The sequence below is a fragment of the Scylla paramamosain genome, chromosome 5 (assembly GCF_035594125.1).
Source record: "Scylla paramamosain isolate STU-SP2022 chromosome 5, ASM3559412v1, whole genome shotgun sequence".
Lineage (NCBI taxonomy): Eukaryota > Metazoa > Arthropoda > Malacostraca > Decapoda > Portunidae > Scylla > Scylla paramamosain.
This window is the reverse complement of record NC_087155.1, coordinates 16724840-16749191: the sequence shown is the minus strand read 5'-3', so window position 1 is coordinate 16749191 and position 24352 is coordinate 16724840. Positions and strand designations below refer to the sequence as shown.

The following is a 24352-nucleotide window of genomic DNA, read 5'->3' as shown; positions in this document are numbered from 1 at the left end:
TTGAGTTATAATAGTGTTTAATGAGGCGAGGAAGAAGGATTGGAGGTTGTGCTTAGTGATGCTGCTGTTGTTGTTGATGGTGGTGGTGGTGGTGGTGTTGGTGGCGGTGGTGATGGTGGTGGTGTTGCGTTGTTGTTGTTAGTGGTGGTGGGGGGTGGGGTTGGTGGTGGTGGTGGGTGGTGGTGATGATGGTGGTGATGGTGGTGGTGGTGGTGGTGGTGTGTTGTTGTTGTTGTTGTTATGAAGGTAAAGGACGCTGCTCCTGTTACTGTTACCATTACTACTACTACTACTACTACTACTACTACTACTATCACTACTACTGCTACTACTACTACTACTACTACTCTACTACTATTACAGCAACTACTACTATTACTGCTAAAGTTACGCAAGTAATTTTCCTCACCATCTTATCAGAAACTGGTAAAAAATATAATTAATTAATTTCCACCACCACCACCACCACCACCATCACCACCACCACACTCACCGCAAGGGTCAGGAAGGTGTGGCCCAGAGGATCATGTGGTGTTGGAGGAAGGGTGGTGGTGGTGGTGGTGGTGATCTTGGTGAGGGTGACGTTAGCAGAGAGAGAGAGAGAGAGAGAGAGAGAGAGAGAGAGAGAGAGAGAGAGAGAGAGAGAGAGAGAGAGAGGTGAAATGTATAGCTTGAAATATCAAAAGAAATGGAAAAAGTGAAAGCGAAGAAAGGCTGGTGAGGGGAAAGAAGAGAGGTTAAGAATAAGAGCAAAGAACGAGGGAAAAGAAGGAGTGAGTGGAGAAAGGGAGGGGAGGGGAGGGGAGGGAGGTGAAGGGAAGAGAGAAGGGGTCAGGGAGCTTTTGTTGCATTACTCTTCGTTTTGAGGGTCGTTTCCTGTGTTACTTCCTATGTTTGTTCCTCTTTTTCTTCCTCCTCCTCCTCCTCCTCATCCTCCTCAGTTGCATTTTAGGTCGTCCTTCCGTCCCTCCCTCTCTCCCTTCTTCCATCTTCTTCAAGCTCTCACATTACTGATCTCCTCCTCCTCTTCCTCCTTGTCCAACAAGCTTTGCCCTTTCTGCCATCTTCAGTGTCCTCTCTCTCTCTTCATTCTGTCTTTCCATCTCTTGATTACTCTACCAAATTCTCGTCTTCGTCCTCGTCTTGCTCCTCCATCACTCCCTCCCCATCATTCCCTGCAGCATCACGTCTCATCTCTGTTTGCCGTCTCATCACCCTCGTCGCCTTCAGGAGGACGATATTTGCATGACGGTTGTGTTAGGGATGATTAAAGGGCGCGCCACTGCTCCACTCCCTCCCCATCAGGAACTTGTCTTTCCCCCCTGCCATCCACTACCTGCCGATCATCACAGGCTCCTCTTCCTCTCGGGTATTAGGCGTCAGAGGCCTGTATTAAAAAACGCTCAGCTCTCTCAGCACGACTATTTTCAAAGGCCACAGAGATTTGCCTTGTACTCAAGAGTGTTTCTCTTGTTCTTTAGTGTGGACATTTAGTTAATCTGTCACTAGAACCGTAAAAATATCCTTAGAACTTTGTGTAACTTCAACTAGAGCCATTATAGTGTTTCAGAATACGGTCCAAAGGGTCACGAGCGGACCCTTCTTCGGAGCTTCTCGTGTTTGCCTACATTTGGCTTATTTGGCGGGAGTTTGCGGTGTGCCAGTTCACATCATTCGTTTGGTAAATTGTGCGGCAAAGTAACAGTTCCGCGTCCTTCGTTCCTTTCTCTTTAGTTCCTTTCAAGCAGCATTGTAGCGAGTGATTGAAAAGGTGAAAGGTGCGTACGTGTGTGTGTGTGTGTGTGTGTGTGTGTGTGTGTGTGTGTGTGATGGTGGGTGGGTGGTGGGTGTTATTGAAAGTAGGAAAGGAGACCAGTTAGGGGCGTGGGACGAGGCCAAGGGCGGTGGGCAGGAAGGGGCGCCACTCACCTGAGAGAGCCCTGGAGTCAGTGCAGGGCAGGTGAGGGTGAGCGAGGAACAACAGGTCATGACTTAGCAAATCAAAGAAGGATAATTACAAGTTAAAAATGAATGATAATAATAGAATAGGAATTGAAAGGAGTGATAAAAAAAAAAATATAGTAAAAAAAAAACCGAGTCAGTATAACCTTTATTTCATTATTAGCAGAGAGAGAGAGAGAGAGAGAGAGAGAGAGAGAGAGAGAGAGAGAGAGAGAGAGAGAGAGAGAGAGAGAGAGAGAGGGGGGGAATTATTAGTATTACTTTGCTGTAATTACTTCATTGTAATCATAGTGTGCGTGAATTTCGACTCGCCGCACACGGAGGACAAGGAGACACTTAGGAACTTAATCATGTGTCTTATTATTATCATTATTATTATTATTATTTTATTATTATTATTATTACCCACCATCATTACTCAAATACACAAAGGTACAAAACAAGCTGGTGTCAAGACTAACAATATCATACACAATCATGGTTTCACATTATTATTATCACGTCATCATCATCAATAGTGACCTGAACACGTAGGTAGTGATTAAATGTCAACTGAGAAGTCCAGCGTTCGAGTTCCCGGACCAGCTATAGAAATGATTAAGACGGGTCTCCCTGGCTGACCTACGTGTGAATCTGGGATACGTGTGAATCTGGGGCGAAGATATATGACCTCGCTGTCCGTTAAGGAAGAGGAATGTCAGTAGTTCCTCCCTTGTTATTGTTGAGTCCCCATAGTGTTGTATATGTTACGAAAGTTGGTTTACATATTGTGACTCGAATGCCAGAGTTAAGTTGGAGCATTTCTTGGTGGCCTATAAACGAAGATAATTCCCTCAGTGATCCAGAGGGAGAGAGAGAGAGAGAGAGAGAATCCCAACTTCTTCAGACGGGTTTAATGTTCTTTTCTTCACTCGATCCTGTCATTATCCCGTTTTTCGTTACATTTTTCATTTTTATTACGTGTTTTAATTATCATTTTTTTCTTATTTCCTCGTTGATTTTTGTGATAACGTCTTATTTTTCTCCTCTTTCTTCTTAGTTAATTCAGTAGCGTCACAGTCCTTTCTTCTCATATTCTTTCCACCTCTTCCTCATCTTTATCACTTCACAGTCTCCCTCTCCCTCTTTCTTTTTCCTCTAGCATTTCTCCTTTTCTTTCATCCTCTCAATTTATCAATCATCTACTCCTCTATTGGCACTATAAAACTGTTGTTGCTACACTCTTATATCAATCAGTCAATCAATCAACCAATCAGTTCATCTCGTTTTCCTTTCCTGCTTGTCCTTCCCCATCCTTCTCTGCATCATTTCGACAACCACCACCACCACCACCACCACCTCATTCACCAACTCACTAGTCCTCTCCTCCTCTTACTCCTCCTATCAGTTTCTCTCTCCGATCAATAAGTCAGTCTGTCTGTCAGTCAGTCAATCAGTCAGTCAGTTCATCTTCCTCTTCATCCGCTCTTCCTCCACCTAACTGCATCACTTCCAAAACCTCTTCCTCCTTCTCCACCTCACTAGTTATTATCTCTTCTTCCTCCTCCTCCTTCTCCTTCTCCTCCTTCACCACCTCCCTAGTTTTCTCCCCTCCCTGCTCCTCCCGCCTCCTTCCCGTCCGTCAGTTTCCCTCCGTCACTCCCCACTTTCCTCCTCCTCACTTCCTCGCGCCTTGGTTCTCTTCCTTTACGCATGAGGGCTCAGGTAAACAGGCACGGCTTTCCTTCAACACCGCACCTGCCGCCGGCGTCGCACCTGTTGGCTGGCTGGCTGACTGGCTGGCAATGAGCGGCCGGCCATGAAGGAAGTACCTACCTGCCGCTCTGATCGCCGTTGATTTAGTAGTTCTTTGTGAGAGGGATCTTTAAATGGTCCATAATCTTTGGTGGTGATTTTTTTATGGGGTTTTGTTTGATGGTGTGTGGGTTCCGTAGGGTTTTCTTCGTGTTTTGGTGTGTTTTTTGTGTTTTTGTTTTTTCTCGCGTAGGATATTGGGGTTAAGTAAATATTGATTTTGTTTTGGGGAGTTCTTGAGATAATATTTAGATTTTTTTTTTTTTTTTTTGGCGTTCTTAAGATATATTATATATATTTTTTTTTTCTTTTAAGGTATTATTTTTATTTTAGTGTTGGTTTTCCTATGTATTAATGGAAGGACGTGTTGTTACCGATGTTATTGTCGTTGTTATTAGTGCTGGTGGTGGTGGAGGGGGTGGAGGTGGTGGTAATGGTAGTATTGATGGTTTTTATTATTGCCATTGGTGGTAGTGGTGATGGTGGTGGTGGGGCTAATTATTAGTGCTAATGGTGGTGATAGTGGCAGTATTGGTGGTGGTGGTCCTGGTGGTGGTGGTGGTGGTGGTGGTGGTGGTGGTGGTGGTTACTGTTATTGTTTTGTTGCTGCTGGGCCGAGTCGATTTTCGTGCTGGTTAAGTGCTCGGATTAGACAGACAGACACAGACAGACAAACAGACAAGCAGAGACAGACACACAGGAACAGGCCGATAGACTGACATGAAAAGAAGAGAATAAGCACCTAAACAAATGAAGAAGCAGACAGGCACACAGAGAGGCAACCAGACAGACAAATGGACAGGACCAGACAGAAGAAACTTAGAAAGAAAATGAATAAAGAAAACCAGACAGAATATCAAAACCAGAACACAAAGATATGCACACACACACACACACACACACACACACACACACACACACACACACACACACACACACACACGGCGGGCCACACAGCTGGACTATACCGCTGCTCAAACACACACACACACACACACACACACCAAAGCAGGCGAAGCAGCTGATTTGTGTAGGATTAGCTGATCGCTCGCGCGTGACCATCTGTCCTGGGGGCTTGTCAGAGAGAGAGAGAGAGAGAGAGAGAGAGAGAGAGAGAGAGAGAGGAGAGAGAGGAGAGAGAGAGAGAGAGAGAGAGAGAGAGAGATTAAAATGAATGAGAGGAGCCAGCCTGCCACCACCTCCCCCTCTTACTCTCCCTTCGTTAATTATACCTCCGGGAATAAGAGGTTTGTGTGCGTGTGTGTGGCCGAGAGAGGGAAGGCAGGAGAGATACCAACCACAGATGGATTAGACGAAAACAATTTGTGCAGAGAGAGAGAGAGAGAGGGAGAGAGAGAGAGAGAGAGGAGAGAGAGAGAGGATAGAGAGAGAGAGAGAGAGAGAGAGAGAGAGAGAGAGAATATATCATGTGTAACTCAGGAAATGAAACGCTAATTAACATAATTAATGACAAAAAGAAAGAAAAAAAAAGAAAGGGTGTGTTTTGAAATTAAACGAGAGAAACACAAGACACCAGAAGGACACACACTACACACACACACACACACACACACACACACACAAGAGAGAGAGAGAGAGAGAGAGAGAGAGAGGAGAGAGAGAGAGGAGAGAGAGAGAGAGAGAGAGAGAGAGAGAGAGAGAGAGAGAGAGAGAGAGAGAGAGAGAGAGGAGAGACAGATAAGACACTTCCCGCCAGGTTAATTGCAAGGTAAGAATAATCACCTTTAGCACCTCTTGTGTTGTTACCACCTCGCCTCCTTTACATTCCTTCAACCCCATTCGGTGCGTCCCTCCCGTCTCTCCCCTTTCAGAATGGGCTGCGTGGGTGAAGGGACGGGAAGTGGATGATAGTGGGAGGGTGTTGAGCAGGTGGGGAAGGAGGAGGAGGAAGAGGAGGAAGAGGAGGAGGGGAACTCTATGCACAGTTAGAAGTGTTTTCTTCCGTGTTGGCGTCGTGTTGATTTGGGTTGAATTGGTAAACATAAGCATTCTGGAAGGGCAGAGGGAAGAACGTAGAGGGTGAGGAAGGAGCAGCAGCAGATTTATTGGTCCCTACTAGAATTTTTTCCTTAAGTATGGTTTGTTTTTAGTTAGTAGTATGGTTGTGTAAGCTGTTGTTTAATGTACTCTCATCATTCTTACTGCTACAGCTGCTACCGCTGTTGTTGGTGGTGTTGGTAGTGGTGGTAGGGGTGTTAGTGATGGTATTGGTCATTGCTGCTGATGCTGATTATGGTAATGGTGCAAATCTGGTACCGACTTCAATATTGACATCCTCTAAGAGTCTACGTATATTGTAACATCCAAGGAAAGTCTAGTTTATGATAATATCTATCATAATACAGTACTAACCATTCACGCTTCCACCCACGTGCAGTCACACAAATAGATAGGTAAATAGTCAGACAGATAGATAGATAGGTAGATCACAGACCACAAACATACACACTATACACGGTAACAGAATCACAAAATACTCCAAACAAGAATACAATAACCAACTAAAACACATAGATACATAAAGAAGGAAAGAAAAAAATAGACGAAATAAAACTAGATAAACCAGCTAAGACAGTCAGATAAAAATCATGACACACACACACACACACAAACACAGCACGAAACAACACGTAACAGAACTCTACAAATCGCCAAACCTCAATTTCTCACCATTCCTACCACCACAGAAAGGATACACGAGTCTCCCATTTCACGCGCGTCTCGCCACTTCGACCGCTGAGACCCGAGGCACTCAAGGTCACCGTTTTCTTTCTCTCCCGCAGGAACACGAGCCGCTACGTGCACCAGCCAGGCCGCATCGAGGACTACGTGCCCGGCTACTCCTCACTCGCCGAGAAGGAGCTGAAGAGGGTGAGTGGGCTTGCGAGTGGGAGAGGAAGAGGGAGTTCTAAAAGCGAATAGGCGAAAGGTAGTGAATTTTAGAGAGAAGTAAAAATAGGGCGGAATAACTGCCGAAAAATTAGAAGAATTCAAGAGGATGAGTGGAAGTGAGACGAAAATAGAGAGAGGAACTAATGATAACTAACTAGAAAAAGGGTTAAGTAGTCAAGGAGTTTAGAATGGGAGGAGCATGGGGAAAAAAAGTTGATAAGAGGGAGGGAGAAGGAAACAAAGAGGAGATAAGAAGAGAAAGAGAGTGAGAGAAGGTAAAAAGCGAGGAAGATAAGTGAAAGGGAGACAGGTGGGAAAAGAGATAAGAGTGAAAAGGAGAAAATAACAAAGATAAAGTGAAAAAGAGACAGAAAGAGAGAAAGGGAGAGTGAGAAACAAGACGAAAGAGAGAGAGAGAGAGAGAGAGAGAGAGAGAGAGAGAGAGAGAGAGAGAGAGAGAGAGAGAGAGAGAGAGAGAGAGAGAAGGAGGGAGGGAGAGTGAGTGAAAGTTTAGGAAGTGTGAAGGATGCATGTAGTTTGTGTTACAAGGCAGGAGTGGTGAGGAAACAGTTAATGTCAGCCGGAGATGAGTATGATGATAGAGGTGGAGGTGGTGGTGGTGGTGGTGGTGGTGGTGAGCACGAGTGGGAATGAGAGAGGAAGGGAAAGTAAAGTTACGACGAAAGGAAAAGTGTGGAGGAACAAGATGGTGAAAAATAGTAGTAATTAGTTACAAGTAAACTGAGGAAAAAAGAAAAGCTCGATTGTGAAAAAGGAAGAGGCTGGAAGTCAGTATAACTAGATTAGGGGAATGAGGAGGAGGAGGAGAAGGAGAGAGGAAAGACAAAGACACTTAGTAAATGGAAGAAAGCAGAAAAAAAGAGATGAAGGGAAGGAAACAGATGCAAATAGCTGGAGAGAGAGAGAGAGAGAGAGAGAGAGAGAGAGAGAGAGAGAGAGAGAGAGAGAGAGAGAGAGAGAGAGAGAGAGAGAGAGAAAGCAAAGAACAATAATGAAATGAAGAGGATCAGAAGTTAAAAAGAGGAAGAATACTATGCAACAGAAAGGAAATTTAAAAAAATAAGAATATATTAGGAAAGAAAGTGTAAAAGGAGAAGGGAAGAAGAAGCAAGAGACAAGCTGTAGTGAGAAGGTAAAGAAGAACAGAAGAGACAGAGTAAGTGAAGGACGGTAAAGAGGAGAGGAGGAGAAACACGAAGGAAAGAAATGGAACGAGAAGGAACAAGTGAAGCGCAGTTGGTGGGACGCTTGACTTCCCGCGTGTTTGCTGGAGGCGATCAGGGACCAGGAGGAGGAAAAAGAAGAGGTGTTGGAGGAGCAGTAGGAGGAGGAGGAGCAACTGAGGAGGTTAGGAGGGCCGAGGAAAGAGGAAGGAAGTAAAGATTTATAACGTTGCTTTTTGATGCTCTGTGACATTGAAGATCTTGATAATAAAGTAGAAAGATTCATCAGTCGCATGAAAGTAAAATTAAGTACCTAGGATTCTTAAGGAAATAGTATCTAATAAAATATATATATGTAAGTAAAATTAAATTGAACGATAGATAAGAAGCATGTAAATAAGAGATAGATTCTATTAAACCAACATAAAATAAGCCAAATAGATGAACATAAAAAAAATATTCATGAAATGGATAAAATAGATAAAATAATGTAACCTGTCAAATACTTACGCTCTCATAAACTCTCACATAACTAAAACTAAACCACTACCTTTTCTCTCCAAATAATGCCTTCATTTTTAAAAGCTCAAGGCCAAGGGGACAAGAACTGAGGGAAGGCAAGGGGCATTTAATCATATAGGCGGAGAAAGTGTTACTGAAACTTTAGTGCCACAAAAACGAGATCATATGGCGCTGGAGTGGGAGGGAAGGATAGGAAAAAAAAAGAGGATGATTTTATGTAGTAATAGAAAATACCAACAGGGAAGAAGTGATCTAATATTGTAAAGGGTGAGAATTAATGGTCTTAGTTTATTAGTTAGTTGGGTGAATTTGTTTAGACTCCCATTTTAGGAAACGAGATGATTTAATATAGCAATAAAAGAGGTCGGCAGGGGGGAAGTGGTCTGGTATAGTAGAGAGAAATAAAGAAGAGGATAAATGGTCTTAGTTTAATGGTGACCAGTGAATTTCTTTAGTCCCTGTGTGAGTGTACGAACATCTCCCATCTTAGGAAAAGAAATGATTTAATATAGTGATAGAAGAGACCGTCAGGAGGGATGAAGGGCGAGAAATAAAGGAAAAAAAAATCATGTTCTTAGTTTAATGGTGAGTTGAGTGAATTCCTTTAGTCCCTGTGTGAATGTATGAGCATCTCCCATTTTCCTCTCTTAACAAGGACGCCGCTGTGGTGGACGTGAGTACGAGGAGCTACAAGGTACTACCCCAGCATTACACTTGTCATGCCACGTCTTGATGTCACGTATATACCCCAAGGAATGATGCATTTTGATGTCATGTCACTATTCATTACACTTCTTTACGTTCAATGCTAGAGGACTTGACTCGTCTTTCCAGAGTTATTCATTTTAATCCTTTGTATGAGAGTTAAGTTTTTTTTTAAATTTGGTTATTTTTTCAGTTTAATTTTGCTCTCTGGCTTGACAGTCAATTCTTGTTTATTGTATCGTTACGTTCCATGATCTGTTTCCATCGCCTGGCTGCATGGGAATGGTCTCTCTCTAGTCATGATTATTTTGATCTAGTTAAGTTTTTGTCTTCCCTTCAGATTTATTTAGCACCCACAGACTTTTTTTTTTTTGTATGCGTGCATCAGTAATTGCTGTCCTTGTTGTTATGTATTGATACTGCTATGTGTTGTGGAATTTGTCTAGTGTGTGTCTGTGTGTGTGTGTGTGTGTGTGTGTGTGTGTGTGTGTGTGTGTGTGTGTGTGTGTGTGTTTAGGATGACTGATGTGTTTATAATAGGAATAACAACTGCAGTGATGTTAAGAGTGACAGACAGGTTGAGGTGCAGGAAGAGGTGATGGTAATGATGGAGAGCATAATGAGAGAGGGTAAGGGTGAAAATCCCAAGTGATAGGAAAACACCAATCAGGCGGGAAGGAGGAAAAGGAGGAGGATCAAGAAAGGCATTGGTGGTGTGAGATGATTGAGGAAGTGGGGAGAGGAGGATGCTTGAAACAAAGAGGAAGAACCTTAATGAGCTCCTGTGGGCGAGGCAGATGTGAATTTAGTACAGGTTTGCTGAGAAGCGAGTGAGACACGTTGAAGAGAGGGAGAAAACTAAGGAAACCAAGAGGATTTACAAAGAAATTCATGATAAGAGGATTCAAGATAGAAGTTGGTGTATTGTTAGGTCTGATATGAAGCTGTGGGTTTGTGCTGAGACAGAATGAGGAAAAATGAATGTTCTGTGAGTTTTGCAGCGAAGCAGTAGAGAGTGATGATGCATAATGAGAAAAAATAAGTAAACTATGAAGTTTGTTAGAGCAAGTTTAGGAAGAGTGTACTGTGAGAGTTGTGAGGGAGAGTGAGGGTTATGTTATGTTGAAGAGGAGTGTGGCTATGAGTGTGCGATGAGGCAGACTGAGGCAATGTGTCTATGAGGTCTGTTATAAGGCAGGATATGTGTTCAGGCAAGTTTAGTTTAGAAAGATGAGAGTGTTGTGGGAATTGTGAAGCAGAATGAATGTCTTGGGAGGTGTGGATGTGTAGTGAGGCAGGCAGTGAGTGTGTCATGAGGTGGAGCGAGGAGACACACAACACCTTGCACACTGATGCCCATCGCCTCATTCACACTGCTCTCTTCTCTTCCATGTTGCCACCAGAACCCGGACGCTGATGTTAAACTAGAGGTTGGTTTTTCTTCCGTGCATCTTCTACCTTCAGAATTTCCTCGCCTTTTTTTATCACTTCCATTTAACCTTCTCTTCATCCTTCCTTCGCTTTCATTCCTTCTTTACTTCTTGAACTAATTTCTTACCATCCCCACCTTTCCTCTTGGCTTACTGATTTTATTCATTCGTGTCTTCCTTCCTCCCTTCCCTCTTTCCCTTACTTTCTTCTTCCTTCTTTCCCTTCAGGCGCTTCCTAACTTCCCTCCTTCTGGTACTCATCTTTTCTCTTCAACTTTTGTCTCTCTGAATAATCTTTCCTTCTTGTGACTTAACTTTACTAAATCCTCGCTTTTATCTGCCTTCTGTGGCTTGTTTGTGTGTTTATGTAGACTTGCTTTGACTTCTCTTGGGCGTAACTCTCTCTCTCTCTCTCTCTCTCTCTCTCTCTCTCTCTCTCTCTCTCTCTCTCTCTCTCTCTCTCTCTCTCTGGACATTATAAAATATTACTCATTCCCTTCCAGTTTCCATTTCACACAAACTAATCCCCAAGAGTCTCGCTTACAAAAGCTTTCCATTACTTGTTTTTCTCTCATTTTGGGTGTGTGGTATTGTGTTCTTCCCTTTAATTAATTTCCCTTTCTTTACAAAGTTTTAAGTTTAATCTATTTTTTTGTTTAATCAAACTCTTAACTTTTTGTATATTCTAACATCCATGCATTGATTTTTAAATTTTGATTTTGTTTTACTGATTTTTAGATAGATGAGGTATTTTCTTTACTAATATTGAATTTTACTGATCAATGGTTTAACTTACATAGAATGAGCTAATTCATGTGTGCTGGTTTCCGCTCACCTCAGGCAAGTTATATTAAACCAGCTTGTTAAATGAATGAGTGATAGTACTAGTATTAGTAGTACTAGTAGTAGTAGCAGAAGTACTAGTAGTAGTAAAAGGAGTAACAGTAGCCATAGTAATATAACAGTAGCAATACCACCAATAAAAACAGTAATAATAACGATAAACAGTTATAACAACAACAAACAATAACAACACCAAAAAGAATCAAACCATATTATTGAAGGTACTAGTCTTAGATAGCCCAGAGGGTCCCAACACGCCGCGTCTCTACCACAGGTAAGGCCCCGCACCGCAGCGCCCTGCCTCGGACGGGCGTTGGCTAGGCGGTGCGGGGAAGTGTTCGGCATCCGCTTGGTGCCTCCTAACACGCTCTTTGTTCCTTCTCGTTTCAGTCACAATCACAGGAGCCGCCGCCGGTGTCCGTCAATCATAGGTTTGGGTCGCAGATGATGTCAATGACCCAGTGAGTATAATAGTGACCTTTATTTTGGATTTTTTTTTTTTTTTACAATATGCATAAGTATAGTTTTTATCCATACTATTAGGGAATTCTCTCTCTCTCTCTCTCTCTCTCTCTCTCTCTCTCTCTCTCTCTCTCTCTCTCTCTCTCTCTCTCTCTCTCTCTCTCTCTCTCTCTCTCTCTCTCTCGTGCCCTGATCTCATTACATAATCTTCTAATACGTCAAATAATCAGTTGTGCTTATTTTCCATTTCTTGTTTTGTATTTCTCGTTCCAAGTTGATATTTGCAATGGAAGTGTTATATTCAATGATGACGAAATTATGAAAAACTGTTTAGGATTCCCTTATTGTTGTTGTTATTTAGTCTTACAATTTGATGAAAGACAGTTGTTGTACAGAGGTATTATAATTAATGTTTCAATTATGCTGTCTTTCCTCACGAAACCATAATTCCCACAGGAGCAATACGGCGTCACCATTGTTTTCTTACCCTACAACTGGGACTGGTATTTTCAGTGGGCCTTTTCTCTCTCTTTTTCTTGCTGTCTTTTTATTGTCCTTACCCAAAATCCCTCTTGCAAGAAAAAAAATAAAATAAATAAATAAAACTTCATGAAAGAACTTAATTCTCCTCCTCTCTAATTTTCAGTCCCCTTAAAGCACGAGTGATTAACTATCCCTCTGTTCTCCTCAGTGCCTTGAAAGAATCAGGATACGAAAGCGACAGCACACTAGTGTTCAAGAAGCGAGAGGACGCCCGTCGCCTCGCTCCCGACCCTCGCAAGACCAGCCAGGTGTACCGCCAGGTGAGACTCTGCTCTTCGCAAGGCACGACCAGTAAACAAATCAGATACACTTTGTCACTTTCAATAATGCCACGCCTCGCAATAAAGGGATGCAGGTGTAGGCAGAGTCAACTTTGACCAACCACCAAACTCAGTTCGCCGCCTTTGCTCCTCTGTCTCCGCTGCCATTTAAAGATTCAAGGACACACGAGTCTGAGACAGTCATTGGGTTTCTTGCTTCACTTTGTTACTTTGTTATGCCTTTGTACTCGAGACGTGACAGGGAGGCAGCTGAGGAGAGGAGAGTGGGCTGAACAGCTTACATTACGAGCTTACACATTGCACAGGGTGTTGCATCCACTCCATTCCCGGGACTGGTAAAGGTCGTGTGGTGTTCGTGGGTTTGCTTCATGTGGTTTAGTCATGATTTCCTTAGCAGTCCTGACGTAGCCTTCCCATTTGTCTTTCTGATAGGTTGTATAATATGAATTACTTATTTTGTGATTGTCATTAAAAAAGAGGTGAATATGTAGATAGAAGAGTGTGTGTGTGTGTGTGTGTGTGTGTGTGTGTGTGTGTGTGTGTGTGTGTGTGTGTATGCGCGCACACATTTTTTATTGTATCATTGCAAAATTAATCTTCGAAAAAAAAAAATCTGTCGTTTTTTTACATACTTGAGTGCAAGAGAGAGAGAGAGAGAGAGAGAGAGAGAGAGACTCAGTGACTCTCTCTTTGCTTCAGATCCAGCGAGGAGGCGACATCCCCATCACTGGCCTGCAGAAGCCCAACCCTCCGAAGCCCAAAGGTAAAGTGCCTCCTCTTCCCTGACCATTCTCTCCTCCTCCTCCTCCTCCTCCTCCTCCTCCTCCTCCTCCTCCTCCTCCTCCTCCTCCTCCTCCTCCTCCTCCTGCTCCTCCTCCTCCTTCTCCTCCTTACTTAAGTCCAATTCCTCTCCCTGTCATGGAATGCTCCTCTTCCCTACTCCTTACCCCCATCTGCATCTTCCTCCCTTTCCCCTGTATGCTCCTTGAGTGTCCTCTTATTGCAGGGGCACCAAGCTTCTCTTTTCCTTTACTTACCTGTTTTGTTGTGTTTCATTAAGTGCTACGTCTGTTTGAAAGTTTCCATTGTGTTTAATTGCAGTGTTTGATTCACTGTTTTTCACATTTTAGTTTCGTTTGTTTGTTTTCACTAAATTCACTAATATATTTTATTATAAACTGAGTTATGAAGTGTTCTTATGCTAACTTTTTTTATTTTAAACACTGATATGTTTTCCGCCACCACCCTCCACTCACTGCCTCCATCACCCCCAACAACCCGACACCACCACCACCAAAACCATCACGTGTGTTACCACCACCACCACCACCATCCCCAAAAGCCTTCCTTGCCCTTCACTCTTCCCATCCATGGTTGCTGGGAAGATTTTCTATCCTTTTTGTTGCCCTAAGTGTTCGTTCCTCCCGGGTCACTTCCTGTGGGAGGCCCGTGTGGAGTCTGGTGGCGGGAGTCCTGATGCACCTCTTTCTGCCCCTCCTCGGTACCTCACAACCTCAACGCCTTTGTTTTTTTAACTTACATACACACACTTGAATGAATCTTGCCTGTTTTACTTAGTACTGAATGGCACGAGCTCATCACTAAGTATTTTTTGGCCATCGCTATTTCGCATGTCGTTTTTTGTGTTATTTATTATTCACTTAAGCTGTATGGCCTGCCTTTTGTGCTCGCCAGGTCTTTTTATGTTCACTGCAATACCACTGCCTCCACCAGCACCACCACTGCAGCAAGTCACCATCACCACCACCACTGTCACCACCTTACCCACCACCACCACCCCCCACCACTACCAAAAACTCCCTAATTAATAGACGTCTGCACATGACAGTCTCCACATTCACAGTTAGTCAGTCATAAAATTTAATAGTTGTTTGATACGGCATCCTTCTTAAAACAGTTATGAGATACGTGCCTGACTGTCCTTTAGGATCTATCTATCATAAATTATCTCTCTCTCTCTCTCTCTCTCTCTCTCTCTCTCTCTCTCTCTCTGGAAGTACCACTCTTATATTTACTATTATTCCAATTAAATAGTTTGACAGTCCCTTAAATGTGTCTTATGTAACTTGAACATACTCAGTCCTTCCCAGTACATCTACTGCACACGCGCTTCTCTGTATGGTAAGTCTTCTGAGCGCCTTCACTTAAAAAATATTTGGACATGTCTACCTCCCTGTCTCCCTCCTTTCAACACTTCCTATGATTCATTCCCCTCCCCTCCTTTCCTCTTGCACTGCCTCTTCTCTGTCTGCTCATGCACCCTTCCGAAAGCATGCACGCGTCGATTCAGCGCAGAAAGTCGCTCAGCTGAGACGTTGTAAATACACTCTCGCGCCACCCGAGGCTACCAATGCAAGCACAGGTAGGCCGAATGTGTGCACGACGAAGCACCTGTCGCAAAAAAAAAAAAGTAAGCAAAGTTGAAGAAAATGCACGCCAAGATTGCCTGTAGAAGCACTTCGTTGGATTTTTTTGTAGAGTTGATCATTTCGCCTGAGGAATGCCCACACGAGCACTGCCTCTCTGCCCCTCCCCCCTCTGTGCTGCCGCTTGCTCCACAAGGCACGAACATAGGAGCCACGGTAGAACAGCGCACACCAGAACCACACAAGACTAGGAGGCCCTCACGAGGCTCCCCTGCACCCTTAAGTGGATGGCAATGAGCGGAAGGCTTTATGACGTCCTTCTTGCAGAGGAGTACTACGTGGTGTATTCTGACCTCGACCTCGGCCTCCACCATCCGTCCCTCTCCGACTTGTTCCTGACTTACGGCCAGACCCGAATCATGGCGCCCCCTACCAAGCCTCCCATGCACACGTTTGGTGACAAGAAGAGATCCGCCCCCTCTAAGGTAGTCGTGGCTCCGTCCCCGCCGCGCCGCATCTCGTCCAAATGGCATCCGTCCCTCATGAAGGCAAGCAAAGACCGCCCACCAGTTCCCTCCGCGCGGTCCACCTCAGCGGAACGTGTTCGAGAGACTCGGGCTCTTTATTCTACGTGGCACCGAGAAAAGGTGGCTCGGTCCAGGGAGAAGCTCGGTTCTTCCAATACTAAGACTACTTCGCTGGGACGATCGCTCTCAGCTGCAAAGCAGACACAGGAAGTGAGAGAAAACTTTCTGAAGGGACGCCGCACCGTCTCAGAATCTCGATTTACCATCGAGGATCGAGAAAACTCACCTCCACGGAGAACAGCACCTCCAGCCAAGACCAAGTCTCCTCTCAGGCACTATGAGAGTCGGGACAAACTGCACTACAGGTCTTCACAGAGGGATATATTGGTGGACAGGAGTCTTCCAATCAGACAGCTGGATCATGCTGCCTCACACGTGCCAGGCCACACCAGGTCCCTCAGCGCTGACACCTCTAGGAAGTGGTCCAGCGCCTCTGCAGACAGCGGTCGCAGCGTGATGAGACACACGGTGAGCAGCATGAACAAAATTAAACGAACATCACTTCAGCAAAATCATTCCGATGGGCCATGTCAGGCATCCCGTAGCAGCAGTGCCGACAGTACCTGTAGAAGACGACGAAGCAGTTGTCTGTCCCCCGAGTCCCAGCCTGCTAGCCGCAAATCCCCAGTCAGTAGGAAGGACAGCCGTCCCCGTGGGTCTCCTTACTCTGATATTTCCATGGAGGCGCCTGATGACAAAAAGCTGAAACAGAGCGAGAGTTTCGACACCACCCAGAGCAACGAGACCGGCTACTCCAGTATGATCGACCTCTCGCCCTCACCGACACCAGAGAAGAAAATCGTCGTTGAGGAGAGTGAAAAGCGACCCAGAAAGAAGTCAGAGCCTCCGTCCCCACGATCTCAGTCTTCCCCTGTCCGTCGCTCACGTTTCTCGGCGTCCTTCACTGAGCAGCGGAACAAATGGGAGGCCATAACTCGCGGGGACGCTGTTGGTGGGCGTTTGTCACGTAGCACCTCCCGTAGCACCTCGCCTCTTCGCTCCCTGCAGTTAGTCCGTCAGGTGAGCAGCAGCTTCAAGGACATCCCCACAGAGGTTTCACTTTCCAGCCCTGTGCCTCGACGTAGCAGGTCACTTGATGTCCTCACCCCGTCTCCACACTCCCACCCTCGCCGCTACCGCCAGTACATCCTTGAGCTCAGAAATGCAGCCCCAAGGAACGCCCGGATTTCGCAGCTAAGGCGGCTTTTTACATCCCTTGAGCGCGTCCATCGCCTTGAACGTTCTGTGAGCAGCGTGGAACTGTCCGTTGCTGAAAGCCGGTCTCAAGCAATAATAGACTTCGAGACGTGGAAGGGACTGCGAGAGAAGGAGAGGAAAGCCCTGGAGTATAATGTCTTATTGAAAGAGTTGAATGTTGCCCAGAGAGAGAAGGAGTTCCTTTATAAAGTGACGCCAGAAAAGAAGTGGGCAGGTGACTGTCGGCTGAGGGGACGGGATGCACATGTCACAGATTTACGTGACAAATTTTCTACCATTTCTGATAACACCTCAGAGGTCACTTACAAGCGGCGCCGTGAATTGGAGAACTCTAAGGACACTTACCGTGGCCTGTGGCGAGGATCGTCGGTGCGCGATCTCTCCCACATGTACCAGGACCCCGAACGCCGCCGCAGCAGCAAGCGGGGCTCTAGTCTGAGTCTTTCGCGTGAAGACTCGGGTTTAAGATCCCGAGGATTGTGGACCAGTCTCAGCCTGGAGCAAGTAAATGCATTTCGTGACCATCTCGCAGAGATTTACGGATCGATGCAAAGCATCCGCTCTTGGAGGGAGAGGAAACAGAGAAACCAAGGCAAAGGACAGCATCGAGCTCAGCAGGAGCTCTCTAACCATAAGGTAGACGTGGCAGAGACTGGACGCGCCCTTGCAGACAAATTGCGTACCCTGCACAGCCGTACACCCTCCGAGCCTTCAAAACGATCACCTGCCAGACAGCCATCACCCACGCGGGCCACCAAGAGCACTAGCAGTCTTACAAACGTTGAGGACCAGAGACGACAGCTATCTAAGCAATTGTCTATCGAATTTCAAGAAAAGGTTATGGAACAGAAGTCAAGTCAAGGTGTAGCATCTGCCCCAGCCACTCTGGACACTCTGCCTGTTCCTGATGTGTCACTCTCCATTAGTCCCGAGAGCCTCTCACGATCCTCGCCACGCACGTGCTACTCTCTCGACATATCAGACTCATCAGAACCCAACTCCCTCAACTCAGACCAGCTGCTACTAGTGGTCCAGAAGCCTGGCAGGTCTGGCCGTAGCCAAAGCCTCCCGCCTGATCCCGAGCCAGCCAGTGACCCTGAATCAAGCGACTCAGAGGTGTCAGTGAGGACTGTCGTGCACAAAGACGTCGCAGGAAAAGTTAAATTCTTTGAGAAACGAGCGCGACGTAACTCCAGATCATCGGAACGGCACTCATCCCGCGGCAGCCAGCTCAACGTGGACGAGGTGCCCCATTATGCGACCCTCCCATCCCGTCTAAAGCAGCAGTCCCAGAGCAAACTCCTTTCCCAAAACTATCTCCCTGAGAGATCGGTCTCATCTGTAAACCTAAACAGCAAAGCAGATGTTGCCTCGCAAGTATGGCGGATGTATGACAAGACAAACCCTGTCAGTGGATCGTCAATGCAGCGCTTGGTTGAAACATCAATGGAGCCACGGGACCAACGGAATCCGACATCCCACTCTCGATCTTACTTGTATAACGTCAAGACAGGTGATGTTAATAGATTAAAGCTTCGATTTGAAAGTCCTGAAGACGCCAGACGACGCACCAGATCACTGCCCAATGTGAACGGTCCTTTATCTCGCGTGACGCCAACGGGGAGAACGATTGTTCGAGGCCAGGAGGCAGGCGACGTGCAATTCATGAAAGCCAGATATGAAACCCCAAGGAGGTCCCGCAGCCCTGAGCGGTGGCAGCCGATTCGTGATGAATACTTGCCCAAATCTAAGCTGACATCAACCATGCAAACATTAGCAACTCGCTCCCCTTCATTCCGGGAGCCCGATACTATTGAGAGACTTGCTCGAAAGGATTCTGTAGAGAAAGCTGTGCTGCGTCGCGTCCACACAGGTAATGTAGAGGCCTCCGTTGATCGTCTTGAAAGGAAAAGGCAAGAAAGAGGTTCAGGGTTGTCTATCATTGGTCAGATGTATACTTCCACTCCCTCGATGAAGGAACTGGCAAACATGGCTCCTCTCGTCCCGCCTCGTCCTCCTCCACCACTTATGGGCCCACAGAAGCCACAGAGGATGAGTCGTAGCAACCCTCAACCTCTGTTGACCTCGACTCCCACTCCATCGCCCATTGATGTCCGTGCTGCCCACAAACAGCGGGCTTTGAGCGTGCAAGAACCAGTCTGTCCCCCACCCATCATGGTTCACCCTCCACCAGGTTCCTCAGCCACTTTTTCGAGCCAGTCTGGCCTCTACAACGCTGACGCTCATCGTCCCAAGGCAAGATACACTCCACAGGAGTCATACGGAGGTGGACCTTCATCCCGACCCTCTCGTTATGGTGGGCCCAACTGGACGCAATCACTGGAACGCCCCCAGAGGGTGACCCGTGCCATGACACACTCTGCGCCGCCGCCGCCGACTCCAGACAGCCACTACCACCACGCAGGTCGCCATCTTCACCAGACGCGAAAAACCTCCCCCGCTGATTACCACACGTACTCCCAGCCGTACTCCCACATGACCCATACCTACGCCCAACCCTCACGTCAGCGTCAGTCCTATCCGCACCACTCTCACAGTCCTGGGCGGGAGCAGAGCTGCGGCAGCAAGGCAGTCTCCTGGAAAGGTGCAAGAATTTTGTATTTCATCGTCTAGACATGAATGTTTGGACTCCCTCCTCGGTGGCGGCTTTTCTGTCCCTCGGCTGTCGTTTCCTCTTCAGTAGTGGTTGGAGCATCATCTCTGGCGGGTCTGTCCAACTTCTTTGTCCTTTTCTATTTAAGTCTTTGAAATGTACTACTGTTCCCTACACACTCTCTGTTAAAACGATTCTTCTGTTTAATCGTTTCGCGTCGGCAGTATGACTAGGTCCCAAACCTTCTTCGACAATAATAGCTATTATGTCATACAACACTAGGGCAAAACAACAAAATACTACATAAATTATACACTTGCCTTGCTCTCCTCCTGTCTTCCCACCTCACACAGAGCCATGAAAATGTTTCAAAGGTGCTATTTATGCAGTGTTTATTCAACCTATTCTTAGTTCCTCTTTGGTAAGTGTTTGGCAGTGTGTTGATCCCTCGAGTGAGTGTTCCGAAGGTCACTACAATCCACGCTGAGGCCGGCAGGAGGTAATTCTCTCTCTCTCTCTCTCTCTCTCTCTCTCTCTCTCTCTCTCTCTCTCTCTCTCTCTCTCTCTCTCTCTCTCTCTCTCTCTTTTGGAACTCTAATTGAATGTTTGTTTTAGTTTTGTCTTGTACCTCCCCCACATCCTGTTTGTGTTTTCCTTTCGTCTGTTATCATTATCACCATCATCCTTTTTTCCCTTTTCACTCTGCCGCAAATTATGTGTTTTGCGTTTCCTCCTTCTCACCATTATCAGTTATTCGTACCCTTTTCTTCATCATTCTTATCATTCCTTTACTTCTTGCGCACCAACAACCAGCACATTCCTGAGGTCAATCCTTTCGCTTCACTTGCCTCCTTTCCTCCTTCATTCATTCTCTTCCTTCTGTCTCTCTATTTCTTTGCTAGATCAGACATTGTCTCCTTTCAAAATCATTCCTCTTCTTCGTTCTGCGTTGTTCTTCTTTTCTTGCTTCATTTTTGCCCTCTTATTGTTTCTACTCTGTCCTGTTCTCTTTTTCTCTCTTCTACATTCCTCTTAGTTTTCGTGTTTCATGTAGTTTCGTCTTCTCATTTTGTTTCCCTTGATCCTCCTCTTTTTTTTTTTATCCTCCTCCTTCAATCATCTCTATCTTCCTTTTTCATGTGTTTGTCTCTTTTCACACAGTTTTGCCCTCTCAATGTTGTTGCCCTCAGCCCTCCGTCCCTCCCTCATCCCCATCACACCCTCACAGTGTCCCTGTTTTGCCCCAGAGCCCCTGATTGGTCCTCTACCGTTCTCTTACCTGTCGGCGGCGCAGCGGTCACCACCCGCTCGGCCAGGTAATGAAGGCAGAACACTATTTCACCTGTTAGCCGCCTTGCAACCTGGCTAGTGGGTCTATAACCTGGCTAGTGACTGCAGCATAATTAGTGTAAAAATGATAAACTGGCTATCTATTTGGGAGTCTGCAACATGGTTTCAAAACTGCATGCAACTTTGTCTTCGTATGTGTGTGTGTGTGTGTGTGTGTGTGTGTGTGTGTGTGTGTGTGTGTGTGTGAGTGTTAGCCATCTAGTATGGAAACATAAAACATGATCTCACGTCACTTGGTTGATTTAAAGTGTGTGTGTGTGTCTGTGTGTGTGTGTCATTGTACGTGATATATAGATCGAGTATGAATGAGGACATAATAGCATTTTCTCTTTACATAATGAGCCATACCAAACATCTCTGCCAAGTGTTGTTCGTTGACAAACTTGTGTATTGTGCGAGCGAGTGCCTGCTAGTTGGTGTTGTGGGCGGTGTCGCAACTATTGTTGTTGAAACTGTGGTGCAGACTTCTCTTCTTGCGGCCATGTACATAACAAAGGAACAGAACAAGTGCCAGTAATGGTATAATTTGTAGCCTACCATTAACCCTTCTCCCTCCCTCCCACCCGCGCCCTTTCCGCCTTTCTGCTCTTCTTTCCCTCTTCCCGTCCTTCTCACCTCCGTCTTATTGCTCTTTGTGGCTTCAGGAGCGAATAGTAGTATATATAGTCCAGGTAACATCATCTTGTACAGACTAACACTTTGTTGCTTCGGATATATGTGTGTGGGGCTTTGTATCTCATGGCGGGAAGTGTGGCACAGGTGTGTGTGTGTGTGTGTAGCCAAGCCAAGCTAAGCAAAGTGTGTGTGTGTGTGTGTGTGTGTGTGTGTGTGTGTGTGTGTGCGCTTTGTTTAGGTTCGCTTTCTTTTCACTCCCTTCAGGTGTGTCCTTTCCTCCTCCCTCCTCTTCCTCTTACTCCTCCTGTGCAGTCTCAAGGTGTACATAACCCTTGTCTCCTCCACCCCTGCCGTGTTACCTCCACCACCACCAGCCGTGTATATACAGTTGAGCCTTTAGTCTGCTCCCATTAGGCTTATACTAAATGTTCTATATTTGGAAAACTCGTGGTTCCAGTGTCATTAATGTGGTCAGTGATGTTTCAGCCTTGTAGCGAGAGAGTAGGGATCTGTGGAAATAATTCAGTTATACCTCATGGAATCGTTAGGAGATTATATTAGTCACAGTGAGTCAGGGCGTGAGGGTATGAAGGAAGGGGAAGGAGGCGGAGCCCAGGTGGCTTTCTGACAAGACTCACTCCCCTCGAGGCTCGGCCGATACTATTTTAGGTGCCGCCGCGCCAAGCCTCGCCCCCGCTGCCGGCACGCCGAGTATGGCACAGACTCCCCGTCGACCAGTGGCGGGACACTCGTGCTGAGTGACAATGTAAAAAACGTAATGTCAGGGGGTGAACTGTCATACTTGCAGCTGGTCGACGAAAATTGTCGGACGAAACGAACATTAATCCTCATCTCAAGACACATTTATCTTGTGTAACATAATTAGTAGTTTATGGTCAGACTTCCTGCTCAGTGTCGGAAATTTTGCGAAGTGGTCCACTTATTATTATGCAACTGGTGCCGCGGCAACACGCAGGACGAGACGCTTGAGCAGAACTAGAAACACGTCGGTTATTTTGATGTTCACGAGATTAATGTAATAATTTGTTGTGGTGCTCATGTTTCTTTACAAAGCTACGTGACTCATTAGCTTTCTTGCACGGTCTGTGGAAAAAGAGCAGAACAGCGCTTTACTTAAGCAGTACTTCGTTTTTTCACAAAGATCATAAGCTCAGAAATATATCTTGCGTCTTCTCCCGGACGTGGCGTCAGGCGCGCCAGGAATAGCCTCCCGCCTCGGCGTAAGCGTCTTCCTAGTTTTCACGTCCATGAGCTAATTTTGATGTCCATCATTGGATCCAGAAATACAATTATAATGTTCCAAGATAGATTAAACTTATTCCAATCCAGCAACTCTTCTTGCCAGCTCCCTTTACTGCCAAGACGCGAATGTTAGGACGTGCAAAAATTTTACTTTAGAGTGAAACCACTTACGCCTGAATTAAGTACTTGGCGCCACCCCACTCCCGAGTTGCCGACTCTCATCTGCATCTGCTCACGGATGACACCGGAATAAACATTCCTAGGGCGTCAAGTGCCATTATGAACAGACTCAACCGTGGATTCCACTAAGCAAACGTGCGGAAAGGAAACGGTAGTTAGTACTATTGTGGATGGCGACGGACATTCATTTTCTGTCTGCCCAAATTCCTCTCCTGCCTCACCAGCCAACTTTCAGACCTTCCTTTGCACGCTTCTGTTTAGTTCACTGTTGACACTTGGTGGGTGTGGGCAGCACGCGGGGCCTGGGGTGCCGCAGTGTGTTAGTCCCGGTGCAACACACTCAGGGCGTCGCGTGCCCGCCAGACTCTGTGCCCTCCTGCTCCTCCCGCAAGATGCCGTACATCCGAGGTATTTCTTATGTCCAGTAGTCCCTGTACTTGGTGATGGTGACTAACTTTGTTTCGCCCTTGACTTAACCACTTCTGTATTTTGTTTCATGTCTGTGCTTTTCTTTTTTAGGCAAGGACAGTAAGTGATTCTCGCTTTCGCACAAATATTGCTTCTCTTGTGTTTTATATGTTTTGTTACACGGTCAAAAGATGCCTCACTATAAACCATCTTACATTGAATGTATGCATCAGTAAAGTATATATTTAATGCCTTGGCATTGATCCTTAAAATAATTAAACAAAAAGAAAACTTATTAACTGAATGGTGAAATGTGCATAAAAACATCAGTCAGCTACCTAGATGCTGCACAGCTAAATATAATAATAATGCTTCTCAGTCAGCCACTTGCCAGACAGAGATGGCAACACCACGCATGCCGTCATCCAGCCAACACGCGAATGACTGCACGTGGCGTCCATCGCATGAAAATAAACTGAAGCGGCATTTTCTAAACATGAGAATGGCGTGATGACTTGCATGCAGTGCAGCTGACACTCCCGTCCTTTGCAGAGTCCCCGTATAAGTATGAGTCCGGGGAGGTGAATATCCACTACCGCACCCCTGTCAGAATAGAGCAGAAGGAGTCCATCCCTGAGGAGGAGCTCGCCCGCCGCCAGGAGGAGCACATGAAGAAAGTGTACGAGAACGAGCGGCGCAAGAAATACCTCGCCGAGCTGGAGGACATTGAGCGCCGGAGACACACCGACAACTTCACGTGAGTGTAGATAACTTCGGAGATGTGTGAGATGTTACATTGTTCCCGTGTGTGTGTGTGTGTTTGTGTTAGAAGTTGCCCTTTCCTCGCCGCGCCGCCTAGCTGGCCCTGGGGTTGGCTGTAGTGCTTGGGCAGCAGGCGCTTGCATGGCTGGTCCTGGGTGGTCTTTGCTGCTGCTTTCCTCATCACTTAGCATTGCGACTTGAATGTGTGAGTGTTGTCAATCAAGTTTTCCTTCCTCAACTTGTGTAACTATAGCTTGTGTGACCTTTACATCTGGCCTAACGCCATGCATGGTGATGTTCTCTCTCTCTCTCTCTCTCTCTCTCTCTCT

The 24352-nt window shown here is 46.0% G+C and overlaps 1 protein-coding gene across 19 annotated transcripts in view; it reads left to right on the top strand.

The window, feature by feature from the left end:
• The window catches only part of LOC135100596 (uncharacterized), a 412487-nt gene that overhangs the window by 372038 nt on the left and 16097 nt on the right, over positions 1–24352 (top strand). For 14 of the 19 annotated variants that reach the window (XR_010268806.1, XM_064003656.1, XM_064003654.1 and 11 more), the window contains 8 exons: positions 6561–6648; positions 9031–9069; positions 10484–10510; positions 11744–11814; positions 12507–12618; positions 13339–13402; positions 15354–19436; positions 23814–24018. Coding sequence is in view for 18 of the 19 variants with exons in the window: in XM_064003656.1 (XP_063859726.1) it covers positions 6561–6648; positions 9031–9069; positions 10484–10510; positions 11744–11814; positions 12507–12618; positions 13339–13402; positions 15354–19436; positions 23814–24018 (4689 nt within the window). In the remaining variant the exon portion in view is untranslated. The remainder of the gene's footprint in view (positions 1–6560; positions 6649–9030; positions 9070–10483; positions 10511–11743; positions 11815–12506; positions 12619–13338; positions 13403–15353; positions 19437–23813; positions 24019–24352) is intronic. The other 5 variants (XM_064003644.1, XM_064003642.1, XM_064003645.1 and 2 more) reach the window with 3 other exon arrangements.